Source organism: Erinaceus europaeus, chromosome 7 (genome assembly GCF_950295315.1).
Source record: "Erinaceus europaeus chromosome 7, mEriEur2.1, whole genome shotgun sequence".
Lineage (NCBI taxonomy): Eukaryota > Metazoa > Chordata > Mammalia > Eulipotyphla > Erinaceidae > Erinaceus > Erinaceus europaeus.
Genome location: NC_080168.1, coordinates 48703161 through 48723086, shown reverse-complemented (window position 1 = coordinate 48723086; position 19926 = coordinate 48703161). Strand labels below are relative to the sequence as shown.

General features: G+C 36.9%; 1 protein-coding gene across 1 annotated transcript; it reads right to left on the bottom strand.

The window, feature by feature from the left end:
* Positions 1-326: 326 nt before the first annotated feature.
* On the bottom strand, positions 327-16181 carry LOC132539281 (C-type lectin domain family 7 member A-like). Its single transcript, XM_060193439.1, has 8 exons — positions 16027-16181; positions 14604-14698; positions 9937-10032; positions 8422-8517; positions 5475-5582; positions 3606-3757; positions 1310-1416; positions 327-935 (listed from the first exon to the last, which is right to left on the bottom strand). Exons 2-8 carry the CDS (start codon positions 14671-14673, stop codon positions 812-814), a joined length of 753 nt encoding a protein of 250 aa, XP_060049422.1. The 5' UTR covers positions 14674-14698; positions 16027-16181; the 3' UTR covers positions 327-811.
* Positions 16182-19926: the final 3745 nt, after the last annotated feature.

Below are 19926 nucleotides of genomic sequence, written 5' to 3'. Positions count from 1 at the left end.
AATGTAAAAATGCCAGAGATTTTCGAAAATAGTTTGGTAGTTTATATACCTCTTTTTAATTTAAAAAAAATTGTAAAGCTGGAGAAAGCACAGAGAGAGAGAGAGGGAGAGAGAAAGAGAGAGAGAGAAAGGGAGAGACTCTAGCATCAAAATCAACCTTCAATATACTAGGGACCTAACTGAACCCTGGATCATACACATGACAAAGAAACACTAAGTGAGCTATTTCATTAGCCTGGTAGTTTATATACCTAAAATACAAGTAAGATTGAGACTTTCAGCTTGACAGAGCACAGGTAGTGGTTAGCCATGATATAGGTCTTAAACTCAGTTCTGATTAAATATTTTCTCTTTCCACTATGCCACACTCTTTCTCTTGAAAACCACAAATAAAAAGAAACATACACACAGCTCATGCAGAGCAATGACTTTATTCCTGCCACCATGCATTCCCAGACAAAATACGCATTATAGTAACTGAAGCTTTCAGGTTATTTACAAATCTGTGTAAATGGCAGAAGGGGGTCATGAAGAACTCCACTTCCTGCTCCTTATCAGAAACTCTAATACCCTTCATATGACTCGGCAATTGACAAGTGAAAGGGGAAAAAGTGGAGGGTCTGATGTACCCCATTCTGATACACCTCACCTCAGTAACAGGCTACCTCATAGGTATATTGCACAAAAAGGTAAAAAGCAAAAGTACATTGAAATGAGGAAAAGAGAGACTCTACAACTTCCAAGGATCTTGGTTTTTGCGAGTCAAGCTTGTGACAGGTATCTCAGTTGTAGTTGCTATTTTTTGCCATCACTAGGTAGGAAGACATGTAATTCTCTTCTCACAGATAAATTTCCGTAGTTGGGAACAACTATGAGCAGCTATCTTCCGTGCTGCTAGACAGGCACAGTTTCCATCTTGTGACTCTTTCCAGTCCCTGCACATAAAATACAAACTGATGTTTTAAAATATGCATTCATTAATGAAGATATAAATATATGTATTGGATCCAGTTTGCGGTGATATATATATATATATACATATATATGTATACACACATGTATATATAGTTTCCTTATAAAAACTATCCCATGATGCCCTAAACATTCCTAAAGAGTATGTTATGATACATCATCATGATGTTTGAAAACCTCCCTCCTTTCTCCATGTTCTCATCTTCAGAGCTAAACTTGAGACCTTTGGATATGTATGTATATGCATATATATGCATTTTCCCTTTATATAGAAGGAATGTAAGTCATTCTTTATGATTAGAGAACATATTAGTTAGAATTAATCTTAGGCACTTACATTCTGAGAAAGGGTGCTGATTTGTCTTCCCATGTCCAGGGACTGTTAGTTCCAGCACGGAAAAGACCAATCCAATAAAAATAAGACAGATGACTTTGAATGAAATTCTGCAATGAACAAAACACATTTTATGAGAACCATATCTTATGCTTTTGAAATGAAGTAATATTTATTGCTGTAGGTAGTAAGAGTATGACACTCAAGACTATCTGATTCTATTCAAGCTGTAGATAAATGGAGGAATTTCAGTTATCTATATCTAATGAATCATAAAGACATAAATAAAAGGTGAAATAGCATTAATTTTAGTTATGTTTATTTGGATTTAGTACTGATCTCATATTGTCCTTTAAAAGATTGCTCTCAAAAATGAGTTCTGACTAGTATGATTTTTATATTGGGGTACAGATGGGATAATTGTGAGATTTCTACTGATGTTGTTTTAAATTTTGGTTCCATCTTATGGTGCTTTGTTCTTTAGTTTTACTTTATTTTAATTAATTAATTAATTAATTAATTTTACTATATAAGTTATTGCTAAGTCTTGGTACCTGCATGAGAAATACACTATTCCTGTTGGACACTTTTCTCTTCTCTTCTCTTCTCTTCTCTTCTCTTCTCTTCTCTTCTCTTCTCTTCTCTTCTCTTCTCTTCTCTTCTCTTCTCTTCCCTTCCCTTCCCTTCCCTTCCCTTCCCTTCCCTTCCCTTCCCTTCCCTTCCCCTCCCCTCCCCTCCCCTCCCCTTCCTTTCCCTTCCCTTTTTTTTTTTGTCTTCTTCTTCTCCTTCTTCTTTTTTAAAAAAAATATTTATTTATTCTCTTTTGTTGCCCTTGTTGTTTTATTGTTATCGTTGTTGGATAGGACAGAGAGAAATGGAGAGAGATGGGGAAGACAGAGACGGGGAAAGAAAGATACACACCAGCAGACCTGCTTCACTGCTTGGGAAGCGACTCCCCTGCAGGTGGGGAGCCAGGGGCTTGAACCAGGTTCCTCACAATGGTCCTTGCGCTTTGAGCCATGTGTGCTGAACCCACTGCACTACCGCCCGACTCCCCTTCTTCTTCCTCTTAAGAGAATTTTACAGGGAAAGAGAGGAGGATATACCAAAGGAGAGATAGATAGATAGATAGATAGAGAACTGCAGTATTGTTTTATATCTTATGAAGCTTTCTTCCTGCAGCTGTAGATCGGGTGGTAGAACCCAGGCCATTGTGCATGGGAATATGTTCACTCGATCTGGAGTACCACTGTCCAGCCTATTTTGTTTAAATGGGCATCTCAAGGAGGCATGACTTATTTATGTAATTGACTAGATCATTACTTGATAAACAATGGAACTGATAGCCATCTAGTACTTCAAGTGTTGTAATTGTGCATATATCTATAAATATATAGATAAATAATATATAAAATAATATATAAATACATAATATGTATAGTATATATATATAATCTCACTTGACCTTATTGCCATTGCTGTTGTTGGATAGAATAGAAAGAAACTGAGAGAGGAGGGAAGATAGAGGGGGGAGAGAAAGACACCTGCAGACCTGCTTCACTGCCTCTGAAGCGACCCCCCTACAGCTAGGGAGCCAGGGGCTTGAACTTGGATCCTTATGCCTGTCCTTGCACACTTCACCCCATATGTGCTTAACCCACTGTGCTACCACTCTGCCTCCCTTTGAATGTTTTCTTAACTATTTTGGCTTCCTTATTTAATTTGTAACATAGTACTTTTTTTTATCTCCATTTTTTCTTTAAATATTTATTCTCTCTTTTTTGTTGCTCTTGTTATTTTTCATTGTTGTTGTAGTTATTATTGTTTTTATTGATGTCGTTGTTGGATAGGACAGAGAGAAATGGAGAGAGGAGGGGAAGACAGAGGGGGAGAGAAACACAGACACCTGCAGACCTTGCTTCACCGCCTGTGAAGCCATCGCCCCTGCAGGTGGGAGCCCGGGTCTTGAACCAGGATCCTTACTCCGGTCCTTGCTCTTTGCGTCACATGTGCTTAACCTGCTGCACTACCACCTGACTCCCTCTTTACTACTTTATATTTGCCTTCATATCTACTACACTGTGGAAATTGTGGAAATTCACTAATTGTGGATGAATGACAGGTGCTTAATGATAATGTATATGCCACTTTAACATAAGCACTATCTAGCTCTGAATTGGTTTACTGCTATAAGTTGTTTTGAAGACACTCAACTACCACAAAGAGTTAATATTTAGGCAACACAATGACTAGACCTACTAACATAGTACATGAAAGAGATAAAAAAAATGTACATCACCAGCTCTTTTTTGTCTTCTATCTTAAGAAGTGTGGAGCCCATTTCTCTGCAGAATTTCTTACTCTCTTGAAAGTTCTTTGTATCAGGTGAGAAAAAGTAACATTTCTCTCCACAGCATAACCATTTAGCTTTGCATGTATTGCTACTGGGTCCTTGAAAACAAAAGATATTCCCCAGGGACCATTAAGTACTTAGTGGTCTTATCCCCTTATCCTAAGAGGAATGATATGAACCCTTCCCGGTTCTTTTAACACCTTGTCTTTGATGAGCTATATTTATGTTTTCTGAAAAAAAAAAAAAAAGACAAACCTTGGTCTTGTTTTGGTCTCTTTGTATATCCTGAGGAATACCAAAGGAGATTATTTGGGACCTCAACAAGGCAGGACTAGAACTACTTCAGGAACCCACCAGATCACTGGTGAGTGCAAACACGTGTGGCTCATGGACAGCGAGCTTTCTAAGGAGAGATTAAGTGCTTGGTAACAGACTGGCAGTTTACCAGTTGAAGCACCACCTCCAGTCTGTTTTACCAACAAAAAGACTGGTGAATGGAGGAGAGGAATCCCCTAAGACTCACCAAACACAATTGTGAGTCTCCATTGCTACAGCCCTTAGAGGCTGGAACAGCAAGGGGGAGGCCCCGTGCTGACACCAGGGAACAGAGAACTGACCAGGAATCTCAGGAGAAGATCTACACCTTGGTGGTCTAGCAGTGGGAGCCTTTCCGTATTGTTCTCCTGATGAGAACATTTGAATATTTGCCTCAGAACCTACAGACTATAAATGTGACTTGTTTAGAAACTCACAGGGCCCAGCAGTGATGCCTGGCTTGGCAGAGAAGCTGAACTGAGTCTTGAGCTTTGGATCCTTCATGTGTGAGAGTCTCTTTGCATAACCACTGTATTATCTCTCCCCTACCCCTCTTGGTCAGGAGTGAGGGAGTAAGCTAAGAAGCTTACTTATAGTTTAAAAGCCCTCAGGCTCTTATAGCCTACAGGGAAGAAAAAGAACAAAGGAGGCTTTTAAAGCCACTGTACTCAATCTCAAGGATTAAAATAATATTGAAACAACTGTCAATTTCCACAACTGTGAACACTTTAAGTACTTTATTTAGATACAAGTCAATCCAGGCAAGAGTGATCAGTAATTTGAAAACCACTGAGAGAGGGACTTCATAACATACTCTATAGAATGGTTAAACTAACAAGAAGAAATATTGGAGAAATGAACTAGGACAAGAGTCCAGCTAAAATCCCCCCAAAGGTTGAAGCACAAAATAATAAGGTCAACATCCAAACAGTAGTTAAGAAAATAATCACAGGAGTGAGTGAAGAGTTTGAAATAATTGTCATCAGAAATGCAGACACAACAAATGATACCCTGGAAGAAAACACTAGTTATCTCTTTTTATATCCCTCCAAATCTATGCATGATATTATTAAAATTTTCTAGGGATAACTTTGGCAAAATTGGTGTTTTCCCTTACAGTCTCTAAGGATTTCACAATAGGAAACAGCAGTCTTTATTCCCTAAGTGGAGTAAAATCTGCAAGTGCAATGCACATCTTAAAATTGTACCTTATTTAAATATTCATACCTATAAGTATAATAATACACTGAGAATACGATAAAGGAGATCTAAGTGGGGGATGAAGTTCTGAGAAAAAGTATTATTCTGAGAAATGATAGTGTAAATAAATATGATTTGTATATAAAAAATAAACTAACCCTGGTCAAGAACATTTTGCTTTCAATTAAATAAGAATATAAACTGTACTTCAAAGTCTATCTACAAGAACAATCTAAGCAGAATATCAGGAGTTTGAGAAAGGAGGCTCCTTTTTCTGGGTTTTTAATCACATTTGCATACCTGAGTTAAGTTGTTTTTCTTCATTTCCTTTGTTTTCAGATATGCACTTGCATTGTGTTGCATTCAAGGAAGGGTTCTGTGATTGACTTGTTTGATGACCCTGCAAAACTATTCTATACCATTAGCTTCAGGAAGATGTAACAATTAATGAGTGAAATACATCCTCTAAATTTTAATATTCATGTAATATTCAGGAGTAAGGATCACTTTTATAATAGTGGTTTTGGCATCTTTTCTCTAGATATGGCTTCCACGCCTATATCTCATTTGCTAAGACAGCTTATTGGACAGTGAAGACACAACAATGAGAAATGCAAAGTCTGTCTTCAGGGAACTCAAGTGACTATATACAAATGCTGCAATCCGGAGTAGGGTGGTAGTGCAACGGGTTAAGCACAGGTGGCACAAAGTGCAAGGACCAGCATAAGGAACAGTTTGAGCCCCAACCCTCCACTTGCAGGGAAGTTGCTTCACAAATACTGAAGCAAGTCTGCAGGTGTCTATCTTTCTCTCCCTCTCTGTCTTCCCCTCCTCTCTCCAATTCTCTCTGTCCTATCCAACAACAATGACATTAATAACAACAACAATAACTACAACAATAAAACAAGGGCAACAAAAGGGAATAAATAAATATCAAAAATAATAATAATAAAGAAATGCTGCAATCAGATTTCTGTGTAACAAAGGTAATCCACAGTTATTGGAATAAGTCAGAAGAATGTTGACTGTATACATTCTAGAATAGTGTGAGAGGTGAATAACACTTCACATATTAGTGCTGATCATAAATTTGTTTTTCTCCTCTGTGGGTGACAAACAAATGGAAATTGAAAAGCCTAGACAATAAAATTCTATATTACTGTTTTCCAAAGAAGAATCATGTATAGATCACTATGTAGTAGGGTAGTCCAAAGTTATTCAATCGATTCTGAAGCTAGGTGATATATGAGGGATTTTATGGGGACAGGACTAAAATATAGCAAAAACACATAATTAAAATAAACTTTATAGGGACGCAATACTTTAAATTACAACCTAAGACCTACAGTCTCAAAATTTCCTATTTTTACACCAATACTCTTGAGAAACATGTCATATTCAATACTTTGTTAATGATTCTAAGGACCTTAATTACTCAATAAACACTTCACCACCCTCAGAACTTGTTACTCCTTGAGAATTATTAATAGCTTTTCAAGCCACTGAATAGTATGGTCAAACTGTAATAATCATATATTAAAAATATGACCATATTTTAAAACATTATTTTATTGGCAGGCAAAGGATGAATAGAAATGCAAAAATTCTGGAAAAATAAAGGATAATTCAGAAACATAATTATTTTCCATGCTGTAATTCCATACCTGTAATTACTGGATATTACTTAGCAGTTAAAATCTAAAACCCATATACAACTTAACAGCTTTAAAAAAAAACTATGCATTTTCTGGGAGTCAGGCAGTGCTGCACCTAACTGAGTGCAGACATTACAGTGCCAAAGGACCTGGGTTCCAGTCTCTCCTCCTCCATCTACACCTACCTGGGTTCCAGTCTTGCCCCCTCCATCTACACCTGGGGGCAGTCTTCACAATTGGTGAAGCAGTGCTGCTGCCGATGTCTATCTTCCTCTTCCTTTCTATCTCTCTTCTTCTGCTCAACTTCTGTCTTTCTCTTTCTTTTCTTTTAAAGATATTTTAAAAAAATCTTGGGAGTTGGGCAGTAGCACAGCGGGTTAAGCGCAGGTGGCACAAAGCACAAGGACCGGCATAAAGATCCCAGTTCAAAACCCCCACTCCCCACTTGCAGGGGAGTCGCTTCACAGGCAGTGAAGCAGGTTTGCAGGTGTCTATCTCTCTCTATCTATCTCTGTCTCCCCCTCCTCTCTCCATTTCTCTCTGTCCTATCCAACAAAGATGACAACAATAAAAAAATTACAACAATAAAACAACAAGGGCAACAAAAGGGAATAAATAAATATTAAAAAATCTTTACTTACTGGATAGAGACAGCCAGAAATCAAGAGGGTAGGGGGAGAGAAAGAGAGAGAGAGAGAGAGCTGCAGATCTGCTTCATCTGCTTCACCAGTCACAAAGCTTCCCCCTTGCAGGTGGGGACAGGAGATTAGAACCTAGATCCTGTGGCACTGTAACATGTGTACACTAACAGGAGAGCTACCACCTGGCCTCCACTTTTCTCTTTCTATATCCAAAATAAGAAATATTTTTTAAACTATGCATTTTTCATAAAACTTTTTTTTTTCATTTAAGCCACCTATTCACATAAGATGACCCCAAATTTTGGACTTACAATTTTATTTATTCTTATGCTTTACCTCCTACAACCAATCCGGTTTAAATTCCAGTGTGGACATACATTCCTTTATAAATTTCTTCCTACTTATTTTTTTGAAATTACTTACAGTTTTTTAGACTATTTTATTTAGAAAATATTAATTCACAAAATTGTTACCATCATAGGGTCTACTATTTCACATCTCCCTGTGATAGTTACCAGCATATCATACCTTCACCAAATTGTCACATCCTTCCATTTTAGGATGCTGGGTTACCAGAATCCTTATGACCCTCTTATTTTCTTCCCTTTACAGATCTTGGATCTGTTTCAATAAACCATAGTTAAAGTTCACCCTGTATTTTCCCCTTCTATGTTTCCTAAACCCTATCTATGAATGAAATTATCTGCTATTCATCCTCTCTTTCTCAATTATTTCCTTCAGTCCCCCTCCTTCAATTTATCTTCAGGTGTTTTTCTTATCCTTTGCATTAGAAATATTTTCAGAACAGTTAATTTGAATCTAGGCATGGAATACCTTGCTATTATTCTGTGTAAAGCCTATGAATAATAATAAAAAAAAACCTTTCCTAATAAGTACAGTGTTTCCTTAGAAGGAGATACTAACTCAGGCTACAGATGCAGCTTAACTTACCCATGATTCCAAAGACTGCAGTTGTTACAAGAAGAAAGAAACATAAAATTCCAAGAATCACTACAGCAAGATACCAGGCCAAGGGGACTAAAGATCCTGCCCAGAAAAAAAGCAAGAGGCTGATGAAATTAGCAGAAAATGACTGAATTATATGAAGAGAGGGTTTTGAAGTTAACATCACCATAAAATAATGACCCTGGTATTTAAATATCTTCAAATTTGAAATTATAAAGAGATAAGAATGCTGACAACTTGAAAAAAACCAAGAGCTGAGAGATGTCTCATTTTTTTCTTCCTATTCTGTTGCTATGTGTTTCCTAGAAAAGTCACTTATTCTCTGATCTACTTCAATGATTTACGAATGCAAAGTAGGCTATTTCTTGTTTTATAAAAATGCAAATACACTTCTAAAATGCATCTGTTGGGGGTGGGTGATGGCACACCTGGTTGAGTGCTCATTACAATGTACTCAACATTGGGGAAAGATTTGGAAGTGGTAAAGCAGTGCTGCAGGTGTCTCTGTCTCTCTCTTCTCTATCACCCTCTTCCCTTGCAATTTCTGGCTGTCTTTATCCCATAAATAAATAAAGATAATACAAAAAAATTTAAAAATGCATCTATGCCTCTTTTCTTCTTTTCTCTCCTTTTCTTTTCTTTTTTCTTTCCTTTCTTGCCTTCAGGGTTATTGCTGGGGCTCGGTGCCTGCACTATGAATCCATTGCTCCTGGAAGCCATTTTTCCCATTTTGTTGCCTTTGTTGCTATCATTATTACCATTCCTGTTGTTGTTGTTGGATAGGACAGAGAAATCAGAGGAAGGGTGACCAAGAGGGGAGAGAAAAACAGATACCTGCAGACCTGCTTCACTACCTGTGAAATGACCTCCCTGCAGGTGGGGAGCCAGGGGCTAGAACCCTGATCCTTACTCTGGTCCTTAGGCTTAGCGCCACATGAGCTTAACCCACTGCGCTTACCACCGGACCACCCATATCACTTTTCTTAACCCACAATAACAATGTTATTTTGTAAATATCATGTGCTTACATACAAAAATAAATCTGAACATTTTCTCAATCTCACAGCTTTTCCTCAACATCAGGAATAGTCATAGCTGTTGCATAAAATAAATTGTAATCACAAACATATAGAAAGTTATATCAATCAAGTATTTTGTCTTTAAACATCTTTTTTTTTTTAACCAGAGCACTGCTCAGCTCTGGCTTATGGTGGTATAGCTGATTGAACCTGTCTCTTTGCATAACCATTATGCTATCTACCCATGCCCTAGAAAAACTTTCTTCCATATAACATGAAAACTATATAATTCTCTGGCATGTATTTTATTTATATGCTCTCTTTTCCAACACAACTTCTTCATGTATATTGTAAGATATATTTGAAGCAACTTCATAAAGCTGACTGAACTAACTTGAGGCAATGGTTTCTGTCTTCAATGACTTGAGTCACAAACACAATGCTAAACAATTGGAAGACAGGTCAGTAACATAAACTTTACCTTTTCCTTTAGGTGGTTCAGTTTTTGTTTTTTTTCTTTGATTGGAGTTTTTAGGATATGTTCTCACTTCTGAGTAAATTAACTGTTCATTTTTCTCTGGAGATAAACAGAAGGTACACTTATTTCATATTCACATTCTCATAATGCTAGCATGAGGAGAGTCGACAGTATAGGATTTTTTTCCAGAAAAAAAGATCTGTGTAATTATTTTCTTCTTATCATGCAAAGTACATAAAATAAATATATAGATGTATATTTAATTTTTTTACTAGTGATTTAATAATGAGGAAGAAGATTATAAGCTATCAGGGGTACAATTCCATACAGTTCCCATCACCAGAATTCTGTATTCCTGTCTCCTACATTGGAAGCTTCCCAATTCTTTATTCCTCTGGGAGTATGGACCAAAATACATAAATATTTTAACCAGAGTGCTATTCAGCTTTGGTTTATGGTAATGTCAGGGACTGAAACTGGGATCTCTGGTGCCTTAGGCATAAAAGTCTGTGGCATAATCCCCTGTACTAGTGGGACGTCAGAAAAATAGTCATGATGTGTTTTTCAGTGCAAAAGTGTGCCATGCCTTTCCTGACAAAGCAATAGTTCCCCTAGCACATAATACATATTTAAAAAGACAAAATGTTGAACGTAAGTTGAATGTAACATATCGTAGTCTAACTTATAATAAAATTCATTACAGAAATTATTTAACTTCTATAAAGAACTATACGCCACCAAGGTAGAGAATCTGGAAGAAATGGAAGAATTCCTAGAAACATATGCCCTTCCAAAATTGAACCAAGAAGATCTACAAAACCTAAATGCACCAATCACAGACAAAGAAATCAAAACAGTTATTAAGAATCTTGCCAACAACGAAAGTCCTGGACCAGATAGCTTCACAAATGAATTCTACAAAACTTTCAGGAAACAGTTAGTACCTATACTTCTTAAGCTTTTCCATAAGATTGAAGAAACAGGAATACTCCCTTCCACCTTCTATGAAGCCAACATCACCCTGATACCAAAAGCTGATACGGACAGAACAAAAAAGGAAAACTACAGATCAATACCTCTGATAAAGATAGATGCCAAAATATTAAACAAGATCTTGGCTAACTGGATCCAGCAACATATCAAAAAGATTGTTCATCACGACCAAGTGGGATTCATCCCAGGAATGCAAGGCTGGTTCACATCTGTAAGTCAATCAATGTAATTCACCACATCAATAAAAGCAAAGCCAAAAACCACATGATTATCTCAATAGATGCAGAGAAAGCTTTTGACAAAATCCAACACCCATTCATGCTCAAAACTCTACAAAAAATGGAAATAGATGGGAAATTCCTCAAGATAGTGGAGTCTATATATAGCAAACCTACAGCCAACATAATACTCAGTGGATAGAAGCTGAAAGTCCCCTCAGATCGGGGACTAGACAGGGCTGTCCACTGTCACCGTTACTCTTCAACATAGTATTGGAAGTTTTTGCCATAGCAATCATGCAAGAGAAAGAAATCAAAGGAATACAGATTGGAAGGGAAGAAGTCAAGCTCTCACTATTTGCAGATGATATGATAGTATACATAGAAAAACCTAAAGAATCCAGTAGAAAACTACTGGAAGTTATTACGTAATATAGCAAGGTATCAGGCTACAAAATCAATGTACAAAAATCAGTGGCATTTCTTTATGCAAACACTAAATCTGAAGAAGAAGACATCCAGAAATCACTCCCATTCACTGTTTCAGCAAAATCAATCAAATACCTAGGAATAAAGTTGACCAAAGAAGTGAAAGACTTATATACTGAAAACTACGAGTCGCTACTCAAGGAAATAGAAATTGATACCAAGAAATGGAAAGATATCCTATGCTCATGGATTGGAAGAATAAATATCATCAAAATGAATATTCTCCCCAGAGCCATATACAAATTTAATGCAATACCCATCAAAGTTCCACCAAGCTTCTTTAAGAGAATAGAACAAACACTACAATCATTTATCTGGAACCTGAAAACACCTAGAATTGCCAAAACCATCTTGAGGAAAAGAAACAGAAATGGAGGCATCACACTCCCAGACCTTAAACTATGTTATAAAGCCATCATCATCAAAACAGCATGGTACTGGAACAAAAATAGGCACACAGATCAGTGGAACAGAATGGAAAGGCCAGAAATAAATCCCCACACCTATGGACATCTAATCTTTGATAAGGGGGCCCAAAGGATTAAATGGAAAAAGGAGGCTCTCTTCAATAAATGGTGCTGGGAAAACCGGGTTGTAACATGCAGAAGAATGAAATTGAACCACTTTATCTCACCAGAAACAAAAATCAACTCCAAGTGGATCAAAGACCTAGATGTCTGACCAGAAACAATCAAATACAGTTTCCCACCTACACCTCAAGGACATCTTTGATGAATCAAACCCTATTGTAAGGAAGACTAAAGCAGAAACAAACCAATGGGACTACATCAAATTGAAAAGCTTCTGCACATCCAAAGAAACTATTAAACAAACAAGAGACCCCTCACAGAATGGGAGAAGATCTTCACATGCCATACATCAGACAAGAAACTAATCACAAAAATATATAAAGAGCTCAGCAAACTTAGCACCAAAAAAGCAAATGACCCCATCCAAAAATGGGCTGAGGATATGAACAAAACATTCACTACAAAGGAGATTCAAAAGGCTAACAAACATATGAAAAACTGCTCTAGGTCACTGATTGTCAGAGAAATGCAAATTAAGACAACACTAAGATACCACCTCACTCCTGTAAGAATGGCATACATCAAAAAGGACAGCAGCAACAGATGCTGGAGAGGCTGTGGGGACAGAGGAACCCTATTACATTGCTGGTGGGAATGTAAATTGGTACAGCCTCTGTGGAGAGCAGTCTGGAAAACTCTCAGAAGGCTAGACATGGACCTTCGATATGATCCAGTAATTCCTCTCCTGGGAATATACCCCAAGGACTCCATAACACCCAACCAAAAACAAGATGTGTACTCCTATATTCATAGCAGCACAATTCATAATAGCTAAAACCTGGAAGCCACCCAGGCGCCCAACAACAGATGAGTGGCTGAGAAAGCTGTGGTATATATACACAATGGAATACTATGCAGCTATCAAGAACAATGAACCCACCTCTCTGACCCATCTTGGACAGAGCTAGAAGGAATTATGTTAAGTGAGCTAAGTCAGAAAGATAAAGATGAGTATGGGATGATCCCACTCATCAACAGAAGTTGAGGAAGAAGATCTGAAAGGGAAACTAAAAGCAGGACCTGACCAAATTGTAAGTAGGGCACCAAAGTAAAAACCCTGTGGTGAGGGGTAGACATGCAGCTTCCTGGGCCAGTGGGGGGTGGGATTGGGTGGGAGGGATGGGTCACAGTCTTTTGGTGGTGGGAATGGTGTTTATGTACACTTCTAGTAAAATGTAGTCATATAAATCACTAATTAATATGAGAGGGGGAAAATTAATTGTATGTCTTGAAGTTTTTCAAAACACAAACTGAATCTTTTCAATATATAGGTTGTGTAATTGATATGCAGACTCTCTCAAAAGCCTAGACCAAGTAGATCAGAAGCAACCAATAGCACAGCTATATATAAGATACTGGGTAATGTACAGCAAACCCTAACAAAAGGACTTTTCAAAGTTAACCCAATTACCAAATAATGTGATGATAACATTAACTATCGATTATCTTTTTGAACCCTAAGACAGCAGGAACCTCACATCTCCACTAAAGAGCCTCTACTTCCCCCAGTCCTGGAACCCTTGGATAGGGCCCACTATCCCGTATGCCTCTCCCAATCCATATCAAATAATACTGTATCTGCCAATCACAACCTAACCAACACAACGATTGCCACCTCAACATGCTTCACTTCAGACTGTGTCCAGAGACTTCACATGTGGAATGACAACCCTTCAGCTTCATTACTCAGGTGAGACCTTTCCTTTCATAGTATACTCTAATTCCATCTCAGGTGGTTCACTTTCTAACAAAGTCCCAAAACCTAGATATACACCAGTTTCTGTGAGAGAGAGCATATGTTCACACGTATCTATAAACTACTGCAAAATATATACCTGAAAGCAGAAGTACACTAGAGTTTGCAGTGAGTACCCCCCTAACACTTCCTCTCCACTATTCCAAGCTTTGGGTCCATGATTGCTCAGCAATTTGTTTGGCTTCGTATGTTAACTCTCTTTTCAGTCACCAGGTTCCAGATGTCATCAGGATGCCAGCCAGGCTTCCCTAGACTGAAGACCCCACCAATGTGTCCTGGAGCTCCGCTTCCCCAGAGACCCACCCTACTAGGGAAAGAGAGAGGCAGACTGGGAGTATGGACCAACCAGTCAACGCCCATGTTCAGCGGGGAAGCAATTACAGAAGCCAGACCTTCTACCTTCTGCAACTCACAATGACCCTGGGTCCATGCTCCCAGAGGGATAGAGAATGAGAAACTATCAGGGGAGGGGGTTGGATATGGAGATTGGGTGGTGGGAATTGTGTGGAATTGTACCCCTCCTACCCTATGGTTTTGTTAATTAATACTTTCTTAAATAAAAAAAAAGAAATTATTTAACAAGAAACTTTGTAGGGGCTGGGGAAATTTTAAAAAATTACTCACTGTCTTTTTTCACTTTTTTCTGACAAGGAGGACGTTTTACTTCTGTATATATCATATATTTTTCATCCATTGCTATACAATTTTGAAACACAAATCTAAAATACACAAACAAAAAACAAAACCAGTGAAAAAATAAGCTTATTGTTCAAATCCTTTCTGGATTTTTTGTATCTCGATGAAATCATTATTTCATACCACTTAAAAATGAGGTGTATTCTTGAGTGGTGTGTTGTATAATATAAATAATATTTAAAGACATAGGTAAAAACATCAATTCTCCCTGAAAATAATTTATTGGTAATATATAATATATTAATCATCCTTGCATGTATGCCCTGAGCTTGCTCTCCATACCGCCCAAATGTTAAGTAACCTTTTTAAAGTATTTTAAGTAATATCTTTTTATATTACATAAACATTTAAAGACCCCATATGCTCCTCAGTTTCCAGTGTACCATCTATCAACTTAAATACTTTACTACTATATTTCATTTTATTTTTTTTACAAAGCACTGCTCAGCTCTGGCTTACTGTGGGTGGGGGAATTGAACCTGGGACCTGCAAGCCTCATGCATGAGAGTCTCTTTACATAACCATTATGCTATGTACACCTGCCCTTTTACTGCTATATTTTAATTTCCTTGGGAATTCATGTTTTATTGCTATCTTTAATATATTGTTTAAGACATACAGATCTCTTTTTGTTCATACTACTTACTATTAAATTTAATAATTCTTCATGAATATCCTTTCATGAGAAAATATACTTAAATTTAAAATTTAAAGTTTAAAATGTTTTCTATTTCTAAAATGCGTTCTATTTCAAAAATTTAAAATGCTTTCACATTTAAAATGCTTTCTAAAAATTCTTTGCATTCTGAGGAGATAGTTTCATGCCTGAATTCCCCGTGATCTCAGGTTCAGTCCTAGATACCCACCAATGTTACAGTTGAATAGTGCCCTGGTTTATCTCTTTCTCATTAAAATAAACAGTAAACATTTTGTAAAAATAAATACCTTGCAAATTCTGAGATAGTTCCATAGTATTAATATTACATAAATAAGCAGAGTCTAGGTGACAAGGATATAAAACATATAAACATTATTATAATGACAACAAAAATTAACAGCTGATTCAATAATTACTTATGCATATTCTACTCACAATATTGTGACCATTTTCTCTACTACATACTTGATTAATCCAAGAAATGTAACAGAATCTTTGCTACTAAGACTGTCATTTATATTCACTGGTGAACTATGTGAAGCTGGCAGGCGGCTTAGTAAACTTACAATTTTCAAACCGAAATTAAGTCAATTTTTCTGGAATTTAAAAATAGAGATCTCTATTCACCGTTAAGAGATACTAGCAACAATGAGCTTCGATAAGAGGAATAACTCTACATTCAGCTGGCGATACCTGTTTTGATGTGGTCAGTTTTCTGCAGGCAAAATAGTTGAGTCCAAGGGAAGAGATAAATTGTGGCAGCCAGGTAGGACAGATGTGTGAGTTGGAATGCAGATGGTTCTTCTGTGTTCTTTGAAGTATCTGTTCTGATTAGCCAAGAGCCTTCAGTATTTGTCAGCTATACACGATGTCCTGAGGAAGCAGTTCATCTCTGTGCCTCAAGCCTCACCCACTCACATCAATATACTGAGAAATATGCTTTTTATTTTTTTAACAGAGGTGATGAATCAGTAAAGAGCCTTGCCCAGTTTTCACAATCTACAGTGTAAACTGAAAAGAAAAAAAGAGCATCATCACCACTACGACCACCACCAAATAATCTTTCTAAATATAGTCCTAGTAATAGATACTAATGTTTTGCAGTTTAAATAGTAACTGTTCATAATAAGACATTTGCATTAATTGTCTAACTACTATGTCATTAGGCAACTGAAGACACATGGACTTCAATATTCTATCATTCTAAACTTTTATCTGAAGGGGAGCTTTGAGTAATAAAGTCATATGATTTTATAGCATAGTAGATTAGGAATTACTTAGTTCCTGCTTCCTTTACAATAGATCAAAGCACAATCATGTCCATCAAAACATTTCCCCTATAACATGTTTTTTTTTTCTTTCTGTCATTCATCATAGACAAGATGTAAACTACATTTCAACTTTTTGGTTCTTATTCTCCACTCTGTGCTGTAATTGCAAAGGATGTATATATATTAACTGCCTCATTGGCCTGCTGTAGTATTTTCCACAGTATAGTGAGTAAATAATAACAATGCAGTTGAAGCAGAGGATTTTTTAAATTTTTAAAAATTTTTATTTATAAAATGGAAATACTGACAAGACTATAGGATAAGAGGGGTACAATTCTACACAATCCCACCACCAGAACTCTATATCCCATCACCTCCCTTGAAAACATTCTTGCATTTTATCCTTCTGAGAGTATAGGCCCAGCATCATTATGGGATGCAGAAGGTGAAAGTTCTGGCTTCTCAAATTGCTTCTCCACTGAACATGGGTGCTGGAATCTATTAGAGATTGAATTTTTCTTCCTTATTTAAACATAATTTTATTCTTATTTATTTATTATTGGATAGAAAGAGACACAAAATGAGAAGGGAGGGGAAGATAGAAAGAGAAAGAGACACTTGCAGCCCTACTTCACCACTCATGAAGCTTTTCCCCTACAAGTGGCAGGTGGGGACCCAGGTCTTGAACCTGTGTCCTTGCACACTGTGAAGTATGTGCTTAACCAGGTGAGCCACCACCTGACCCCTAAGACTGAGTTCCTGTCGTGGTGACAAAAAAAGTTAACTAATTATAATTTTTACACCTTTAGCATTTTAACCACTCCTAATAAATAAAACGTAGTGAAATATTTTGTTTTTTCCTTGAATTTAAAACTATTCTTTTTCAGATTAACTCTTGAATGATCAAAATATGGGCATATATTTAAACACAACAATGCAGGCCTCAGGCAAATGTGCTGGAATTTTTTGTTTTAAGATGAGAATAAAACTGTTTATTACTCTCAAATTTATGTAATCAATATAATCTCCCCCCTCTTACAACCTAAGCAGTTACAGAACCTGATATGTACTTCAATAAGATGACATGTAGCTTGTCTGAAAGAAGCTTTATCAACCCATTTGTTCAATTTTAGTCAACATTAAATAATGTTTTTATTCAGTAAATGTGTACTGAATTCTGATATACGTGAAGGTGTAATGCACCAAAAGAGAGGAGTCTGGATAAGAAGGGGAAGGGATGGCATCCCAGTGTATAATGGTGGAATAATTTCTTTTAGCTCTATTGATTAGAGTATAGAGACTTGATAAAATATTCCATGCCCAGTTAAATTTGTACTTCAAATAAACAATGGGACACATTTTTTATTCTACTAATAGTGGTGGAGATTTTTTCCTGTTGTTGTCTTCTACCTAAAATTCAAATTTAAATTATCACTTAAAAAATTTATTTAGCAACTAAAAAGAGATATCCCCCAAGACTTGTTTGTGTGTTTTGCATCTTCCACTGTGTTACTTCCCAAGTCCTGCTGTCTTTTATGTAGCTGATCAATTTGACAGTGTTACTCAACAACATACTGCTGAAGAACCACTGGATGAGAGAGGCACTCAAGCAAAAAATTCAAATGTTCCTGGAAACAAAAGAAAATGAAGACACAAGCTATCAAAATATTTGGGACACAGGTAAAGCAGTACTGAGAAGGAAACTCATAGCCATAAGATCACATACTAGAGAACAAGAGAAAGCTCAAATAAACAATCTTACTGCATGCCTTAAGGACTTAGAGGAAGAGGAACAAAGAAACCCTAAAGTAACCAGAAGGATAAAATCACTAAAAATAGAGCAGAAATAAACATCGAAAATAAAGGAACCATACAAAAGATCATTGAAGCCAAATGTTGGTTCTTTGAAAAATTAAACAAATTTTAAAAACCCCTAGCCAGACTCATTAAAAAAAAAAAAAAGGGAGAAGAGCCAAATAAATAGAATTGTAAGCAATAAAGGAGATATCACAACTGACACCACAGAAATCCAAACTATCACGTGAAACTTCGACAAAGACCTATATGCCAACCAAGGTAGAGAATCTGGAAGAAATGGAAGAATTCCTAGAAACATATGCCCTTCCAAAACTGAACCAATAAGATCTACAAAACCTAAATGCACCAATCACAGACAAAGAAATCAAAACAGTTATTAAGAATCTTGCCAACAACGAAAGTCCTGGACCAGATAGCTTCACAAATGAATTCTACAAAACCTTCAGGAAACAGTTAATACCTATACTTCTAAAGCTTTTCCACAAGATTGAAGAAACAGAAACATTCCCTTCCACCTTATAGGAAGTCAACATCACCCTGATACCAAAAGCAGATAGGGACACAACAACAAAGGAAAACTACAGACCAATATCTCTGATGAACATGGATGCCAAAATATTAAACAAGATCCTGGCCAGCCAGATACAGCAGCATATTAAAAAGATTGTTCGCCATGATCAAGTGGGATTTATCCCAGGTATGCAAGGCTGGCTCAGCATAGGTAAGTCAATCAATGTCATTCACCACATCAATAAAAGCAAAACCAAAAACCACATAATTATCTCAATAGATGCAGAGAAAGCCTTTGACAAAATGTGACACCCATTCATTCTCAAAACACTACGAAGATGGGAATAGATGGGAAATTCCTCAAGATAGTGGAGTCCATATAGAGAAAACCTACAGCCAATATGATACTCAGTGGACAGAAGCTGAAAGCATTCCCCCTCAGATCTGGGACTACACAGGGATGTCCACTATCACTATTATTCTTAAACATAGTAATGGAAGTTATTGCCATAGCAATCAGGCAAGAGAAAGAAATTCAAGGAATACAGATTGGAAGGGAAGAAGTCAAGCTCTCACTATTTGCAGATGAGATGATATTATACATAGAAAACCTTAAAGAATCTAGCAGAAAACTACTGGAAGTTATTAGGCAATATAGCAAGGTGTCAGGCTACAAAATAAATGTACAAAAATCAGTGGCATTTCTCTATGCAAACACTAAATTAGAAGAAGACATCCAGAAATCACTCCCATTCACTGTTGCAGCAAAATAAAAAAAAATCCTATGAAAGGGATATTTCAAAGTTAACCCAATTGCCAAATAATGTGATTATAGCAATAACTATCTATTGTCTTCTTAAACCCTAATACAGCAGGAACCTCCCGCTTCCTCTATAGAGCCTATATTTCCCCCAGTCCTGGAACCTCTATGGTGGGGCTCACTTTCCTGCATGCTTCTCTCAATTCATACTAAATGATATTGCATTTGCCGATC

Bases quoted from the DNA above. Each gene is read 5' to 3' on its own strand.
- LOC132539281 (XM_060193439.1), bottom strand. From the start codon at position 14,673: ATGGATGAAAAATATATGATATATACAGAAGTAAAACGTCCTCCTTGT. The intron at 8,518-9,936 runs GTAAAGTTTATG...TTTTCTGGGCAG, and splicing joins TGAACCACCTAAAGGAAAAG to GATCTTTAGTCCCCTTGGCC. The intron at 5,583-8,421 runs GTAAGTTAAGCT...GGTATAGAATAG, and splicing joins TGCAGTCTTTGGAATCATGG to TTTTGCAGGGTCATCAAACA.